Source organism: Myotis lucifugus, unplaced genomic scaffold (genome assembly GCF_000147115.1).
Source record: "Myotis lucifugus unplaced genomic scaffold, Myoluc2.0 scaffold_68, whole genome shotgun sequence".
In the NCBI taxonomy this organism is placed as follows: Eukaryota; Metazoa; Chordata; class Mammalia; order Chiroptera; family Vespertilionidae; genus Myotis; species Myotis lucifugus.
In genome coordinates this window covers 3,802,210-3,810,176 of record NW_005871116.1, presented here as the reverse complement: position 1 = coordinate 3,810,176, position 7,967 = coordinate 3,802,210, and the positions used below count along the sequence as shown (strand labels likewise).

The window sequence follows — 7,967 nt, the reverse complement described above, 5'->3', positions numbered from 1 at the left end:
GTGATTCTAATGTGCAGCCAAGGTTGAGAACCACTGCCTTAGGGAGTTCACTTGAATTCTTCAAAATGATGCACACCTGTAAAGAAAGCCGGGTTATAAGTGCAACCAACACTTTGCCTTTCCCATGTGGGCTCACACAGATCATTTTGACATTGGGACTTCTCTGTGTGGCCTCCCTTTCCAGCCAGCACAGTTCTCTTACTAAATCTGAGTTTATGCCTCTATGGAAATTATTAACAGGCCTTTCTTTTCCTAATTACATACTCCCTTTTCCTCAGAATCTCTGAAGATGAGCAACACTTGGTTGGTTTTGTTGTGGTTTTAACACCGCTGCTAATCTCAGCCAATTGAGCATTGCCTGAATATACTTGTCAATACGAGAAAACAGCAGGCCAAGAATTATGAAATGTCTCTCCTTTGACTGGACTTTGCACCCAGGAAGGCAATTCAACAAAAATCTGATAAAAAAACAAACAAACAATTGTTCCCGGTACTCTCACCCTCTGCTAATAAGTGCCTCCGTGGACCCACCTGGCCACTGCACTCAGAGCTGCCCAAGCAGAGCAGATGGCGGGGGGCCGGGGCTTCACCTTAGTGATATGCATATCTGTGCTCGAAATCAGTGTCCTGACAGCCGGGCCCACTCCCAGGTGAGTCGCTCTTCTATTTTCTCTGCATTTTCACTGTGGGCTTGGATACTTCAAGGTCTGCTTCTTAGCAAAGCAGGTAAAAAATGTTAACCCACCTTGAGATATGTAGCCCCAGAATTTAAACGTTGAAAAAGGGTAAGAAAAGGCATGGGTGTGTCTTTGAGAGTTTTCTGAGGAAACTTGCTGCTGTTTCTTGAGATTTCTTTGGGGGGAGAGGGGGGGAAGGCATTCGATGCTAAGGCTGAGATAGTCTTTAAGTGCTTGGAATTCTAAAACAAAGCTGATTTTCACTCGAGTAGATAAACCTGCGTTTATCAGTGTCTAACGTCTGAGAAGTTTAAAGCTAAGGAAATCAATCTCTCCCATGCTCTGCCTCAGTGTCTAACACTGAACCTGTCGAAGCCATCGCCCCCCGGCCCCCACATTAGGCAAATGAACCATTTGTGCTTCTCGTCCCTAACATCCCAAGCTGTGTGGCCGTGCTCTCAGCAAAGAAAGGTACTTCTCTCCTTTTGCTCTGATCCTCACTGGCAACTCAGAGCCCATGCCAAGCCGGTCGGGGAACCAAACCAACCAGACAATACAGAACATCTACACCATACCCAGCATTGCTGAAGGACAGGCCTGTGTGACCCCCTCCAGCAAGCTCTGATGACAGTGCTGAAATACTGTGAGCTGTGACAGGGCAGCCAGGGGAAATATCTTCCCAAACACTGTCCCTCTGCCCAGACATGACTGATCTGCGTTCAATGCTTCTTTGGTCATTTGACTCGTGGTTTAGCTGAATTCTGTTTTGGACTCTGATGTCCACCTCAAGCATCTCTTTGCCTGCCTGGCGGCTGCAGTGGAAGCTACCTTTCTGCCTGGACCCCCTTGGCACGTGGTTTGCCCCAGGAGGGGGCACACGGAGGTGCTGCCCAGACCTGCAAGGGCTTGAGTCCAGGGCTCCACCAGGCTTTCCTTCATCCCACCTCCTCCTCTTCCCGTGGTCTCTGAGAAGCATTGTCCCACTTAGATAATATGTTCATTTCCTGGGCATCAGGTACCAAGGGGAGTTGGAGAGTCAGCTCCTGAGCGTTGCTTTAGCCCTCTGGTACTTACCCTGACCCTTTCTTAAATTAAAAAAATATATATAATAATAATTTAACAACCCACATTCCTGGATTGTGACTCCTGCTGATTAAAAATGAGAGACTGTGGGGAAGGCTTCAACTGCTTTGAAGTTCATACCCCCTGGGTCCTGGCCACGCTCAGCTGTTTCAGGGAGGACAGGGAGCCCCCTTGGCTGGCCCCCAGCTCCAAGCAGCTGCACTGCTCAGTGGACTTGGCTGCGTGCGTTCCCACCGCCATGACCTCGCGAGTTTGTTAGGGTCGCCCTGCTCTGCCCTTGGGAACAGGGTTGAGGTCAAAACAGAGTGTTCAGTTCAGTCCTGAAGTGAGACACATAGTTCAGCCAGAGAATAAAGAATTTTTAAAAGTATAAATTTGATTAGAATGGAGCCCTAGACTTCCCAAGCTCAGTTCAAGGGGCCATGACTAGTATAGACTTACAAACTGACCCTGTAAGCTATTCAAACGCTCTGTACTTTCGTTCCCTATCTGTGACATGGTGGTTGTATTCATTCCTTAGTATCTCAAACTGGGTGCTTTAAACCACAGAAATGTATTGCCTCGCCGTTCTGGAGGTGAGAAGTCTGAACTCGAGCTGTGGGCAGGGCCAGACTCCCTCAGAGACTGGGGAGGGTCTTCCTCAGTGGTGGCCAGCAATCCTTGGCATCCCTTAGCTTGAAGCTACATCATTCCAATCTCTCTCTGTCACCACATGGCCACCTTATGTCATCTTCCCTCCGTGCAAGTCTGTCTGTTCTAAATTTCCTCTTCTGATAAGGACACCAGTCATATTGGGTTAGGGTCTACCCTAATGATTTCATTTTAACTTGACTTTTCTCTGTAAAGACCCTCTTTCCAAGAAAGGTCACACTCTGAGGTACAGGAGTTAGAATTTCAAAATTTAGCTCTTAACCTAATAAGGTTTCTAGTGAAGGTTCAATATTATAAATGTAGTGAACTTACATCTAAGCCTGTCAGTGCTAAGAACTTGATACATGTGAAATATCCTTTAAAATAATAACACTGCCATTACTTTCACTTTGTTATGCTTTCTGGTTTAGGAGAGGAAGGGATGGAGTTATAGCTAGCATGCAGGGGACATCATGTGACTGCAGACATTTCATCTTAAGCCACAGCTACTGCAAGCTATTGCTGTGGGAGATTTGCAATGATCTTTTTTTTTTTTTTTGAAATATGAGTGTGTCCTTGAGAAAAGGTCATGAGGGGGATATCATCTTGTATGTTTCTCAAGGTAGAAGTGTTGAAAACCACTGTGCTAATACAATAACAGCTCATAACATAGATCCTGGAGCTAGGTGGCCTGCGTTTGATTCCAGGGTCTACCGTTTACTAGCTATGTGACCCTAGGCAAATGCCTTAACTTCTCTAACTTTGTTCTTCACCTGAAAAGTGGGAACAAAAATATGACCTGCTGGGAGAAATCCCTGATAAAGACCGCAGTGTGCTTAGCCCCATGACAGGCAGGTGGCGAGTGTGTGATGAACGTAGCTATCATTATCTTTACTTTTTAATTTGTAAGTAACAAAATATTTACACAAGTCAAAGATCAAAAACTATAATGAGGTATACATTAAGAAGTCTCAAATGGAACTCCCATTTGACCCTGTGATCCCACTTCTAGGAATATATCCCAAGAAACCAGAAACACCAATCAGAAAGGATATATGCACCCAGATGTTCATAGCAGCACAATTCACCATAGCTAAGATCTGGAAACAGCCTAAGTGCCCATCAGTAGATGAATGGATTAGAAAACTGTGGTACATCTACACGATGGAATACTATGCTGCTGTTAAAAAGAAGGAACTCTTACCATTTGCAACAGCATGGATGGAACTGGAGAGCATTATGCTAAGTGAAACAAGCCAGTCAATGAAGGAAAAATACCACATGATCTCACTCTTTCGTGGATAATTAAGACCATTACAAACTTTTGAACAATAATAAATACAGTGGCAGAGCTGCCTCAAACTGATTGTCGAACTGCAGTGGGAAGGCCAGGGAGGGTTGGGGGACAGGAGGGAGGGGAGTAAGAGATCAACCGAAGGACTTGTATGCATCCATATAACCATAACTAATGGACATAAGACACTGGGGGGTAAGGGAGGGCAGGGGCTTGTCAAGGGGGGGGGGGGAAAGGACACTTATGTAATACCCTTTGTAATACTTTTAGCGAAAAATAAAAAAAATAAAAATAAATTAAAAAAAAGTTGACCCATAAAATTAACCTTAACAACAAATGGAAACACTCTAAATGTCCAACAGTAGAGGATTAGTTAAATATGGTATATCCATACAATGGAATACTATATGGCCATTCTAAGTGATATTGTATCTCTATTCTTAGTGGTGCTGATGAATTTTCCATCACATATTAAATGATAGAAAGATTATAAAAATAAAAAAAAAGAAGTCTCGATTTCCCTACTCATAACTTTTCATGCAATCTGTGTGGCTATGTGAAAAGTACTTAGAACACTCCCAGCATCTACCTCACTCGTTCCCTGTAGGTTATCACCGTTATTAGTTTATAATCTTACTCTCAACCTTTCTTTGTTAAAGATATACTATCTCGTACTTAGCTTTTTTCTTTGTACTTTATGATATGTTCTGGAGACCTTTCTGTATTGGTATAGAAGGAACTTCCTCATTCTCCTCACACCTGATTAATTTTCCATTGTGTGGCTATACCATTGAGATAACCCGTCTTTTATTGAATATTTGGGTTGCTTCCAATCTTTTGTGCTATAAACAGTGTTGCAATGAATAGCCTTATTCACATGTCATTTTGCAAGCAGATTATTGTACCTGAGGGCTAATTCCCAGAAGCAATATAACTGGGTCAAAAGGTAATCAATTGCTGAAATTGCCTTATGGCCTGGTGAGGTTTGTATTATTTTGCACTTTCGCTAGTAGTGTATGATAACACAAATAAGTGGAAGGATATATACTATGCTCATGGATTAGAAGGATTGATGTTGTTGTTTTTCTTTATTTTTTTATTGACTAAGTTATTACATATGTGTCCTTATCCCCACGTTACCCCCTACCCCCCCACTCATGGCCTCACCCCGCTGTTGTCTGTGTCCAGGATTGATATTGTTAAAATGTCCTTACTACCTAAAGTAATATAAACATGCGATGCAACCTCTACTAAAATACCAACGGTATTCTTCTCAGAATTAGAACAACTAATCTTAACATTTATGTGAAACCACAAAAGACCCAAATAGCTAAAGTGGCCTGGAGAAAGAATAAAGTGTGAGTTATCACACTCCCTGATATGACACTGTACTACAGAGCTGCAATAATGAAAGATGCTGGCATAAAGCCAACTATAGAGATGCATGCAATAGGATAGAGAGCCCAGAAATAATCCTTGCTTAAATCCAGGCAAGAAGGAGGTTGTCCAGTTGATGTGCTTTCCTTGGATGCTACACTGAAAAAAATGTATCCTTATTCATGCAAATGTCCTCATTATCTATCACAAAATGCCTAAAACTCGTGAGACTATTACATCTGGAAATCATTGAGTAAACTGTGACTTTTTAGTTTATTTCAAAGAGGATTTGAGTGAGTTGGAGGAAACAGCAGCCTAGGGGACAGGGCAAAATTGCAGCGAACTACGAGTGCAGAGGTGAAGATTCTAGATCTAGTTCTGCTACTAACTGCCCAACTTTGGATAAGTAGTACAGTTTTCTGGCTTTAGGTCCCCATCTGTAAAACAGAACTAATACCCTCAAGGGCATAAAGGTTTAATGAGAAAACAAGCTTTGAAAATTGTCCAGTAAAACTAGAAAACTAGTATAGACAAATATAAGAAATTGTTTTATCAAAAAATATTTATTGAGTGTTATGGGCTGAATTGTGCCTCACCCCCCCCCCCCCAAAATTGTGTTGAACTCCGAATCCATAATACCTCAGAATGTGACTGTATTTGGAGATAGAGCCTTTCAAGTGGTTTTTAAGTTAAAGTGAGGTCATTAGGATGGGCTCTAATCCAATGTGACAGGTGTCCCTATAAGAAGAGTGAATCTGAACACAGACACATACAGAGGAAAGACCAGGTGAAGACCTTGGGGAGATGTTAAAACAAAATGATAATATGATCATCTAAGTAAGTGATGAAGACAAAAAAAATAGACAGGAACAGATAATCCAGTTGAAGGCAGCAATACTAGTACTAGAAAAACTAGAAGATATTGAAAAAATCTATAGAGACATTAATAGGTAGAGCCTAGAGTAATTCCTGAAACCAATCATAGACCAGCTCAGTGACATTTTCAGGTCAACTATGGCTTCAAGCTTGGGTTCTTTTGATATAATGAACACCTCCATCCCCCTTGAATAACACCCTTTCAGATTTTATGGATATCCACCAGATGTTTCCAACTAGTGTTTCTCAACTTTGCATGAACATGGGAATCACCTGGCATACCCTTTTGAAAACATTGATGCCTAAAGAAAGCCCATCCTCAGTAAGTCTGATTTAATTGATTTGGAGTAAGGATCACAAATTTACAATCCCTATGTTTAATATCTGAGGGATATAATGTGCAATTGATATTGAAAACCAATGCTATAGATCAGTGATGGCAAACCTTTTGAGCTCGGTGTGTCAGCATTTTGAAAAACCCTAACTTAACTCTGGTGCCGTGTCACATATAGAAATTTTTTGATAATTGCAACCATATTAAAACAAAGACTTATATTTTTGATATTTATTTTATATATTTAAATGCCATTTAACAAAGAAAAATCAACCAAAAAAATGAGTTCGCGTGTCACCTCTGACACGCGTGTCATAGGTTCGCCATCACTGCATAGATCATAAAGGGGAATCTGCCATTGTCCCTTGATGAGGCTTGTCAGTTCCAGCTGCCACCTGAGTTTTATGGAAAAGTTCTAGCAAAGAATTTCAGATATGTGATTTCAGATAAACACAAATACTCAGACTTCTAGGAAAGCAAGTACTTCAAGGAGTTTTGACAGCCTGCGTCATACAATTTAATCTGCACTTTTGAAAGGTTGAAGTTCTTCAGGCCTCCTGGTTTTCTGGATGATGTAGGCAAGAGTCAGGCTTATAAAAATTGTCTCCAGTCATGAAGCCAACATTAACAAGAAGGAATTCTCCCACAAATACAACATGGGTGACTCACCAGGAGATCATAACAAATATAGGCCAACTGTCCAAGACAAAATGATCAAGGACTTCCCGTTCTGCACTTATTTATTTATTTGTTAAAAAAATATTTACTTAGCACCTACTGTATTCTAGGCACTTGATATATACAAGCTGAACAAAATTTAAAATTTCCTTAACTCACTGATATTTTTATCTAGAACATGAACTCTGTTAGTTTGGGGATCATGGTTTTTGTTTTATTTTGTTTTTCTGTTTTACACACAATATTTCTTTGATGTCTAGCAAATTACAGATGATTAATACTTGATGAATCAATAAATGAATGGACAACTCAGTAAAAAAGTTAATTAAATAAGTGAAATATATCATTGCAAAGGTGCTTATGATATAGGGAAAAACCAGGTGCTATAAAAATATGTGCTCAGAAAATTAGATCACTCAGGAGATTTAAAAAGTTTCTTGGGGAAAAAAATATGTTCAAGATGATGTCAGTATGGTGAGTGGGAAATAATAGGTTTAGAGTCCTGAAAGCATGAAAAAAAGTAACTTATCTTGGAAATTTCAAGTTTAATATGGCTGGAACTTCAATGAAGAAAAAATGAAGTTGAAGAAGTAAGGAGATAGTCATGTACAGTTCTCTAGACCATGTGTCTTAGTTTCCTATTGCAGCTGTAACAAATTACTACAAATTAGTGGCTTAAAAAAACATAAACGTATTATCTTACAGTTCTGCAGATCAGAAGTCTGAAGTGGGTCTCACTGGGCTAAAATCAAGACACCAGTGGCGCTATGTTTCCTTCTGGAGGCTCTAGGGGAGAATTCATTCTCTTGCTTCTTCCAGCTCCTAGAAACTGCCTCTATTTCTTGGCTCATAGCCCCTATCCATCCTCAGAGCCAGCAACAGCTGGTGAAGACCCTTTTCATGCTTTGAATTTCGCCTGCCTCCTCTTCTGTCTTCACATCTCTCTCAACCAGTCTTCTGCTCTTGAGCTCACGTGATTGGAATGGGCCCACCCAAATAATACAGAACAATCTAATTT

The 7,967-nt window shown here is 40.8% G+C and overlaps 1 protein-coding gene across 1 annotated transcript in view; it reads left to right on the top strand.

Annotated features, from left to right (window-relative positions):
* Positions 1–439: 439 nt before the first annotated feature.
* The window catches only part of C9 (complement C9), a 32,839-nt gene continuing 25,311 nt past the window's right edge, over positions 440–7,967 (top strand). The window contains exon 1 of the mRNA XM_006090136.3: positions 440–650. Coding sequence (XP_006090198.2) covers positions 568–650 — 83 coding nt within the window. The 5' untranslated portion in view covers positions 440–567. The remainder of the gene's footprint in view (positions 651–7,967) is intronic.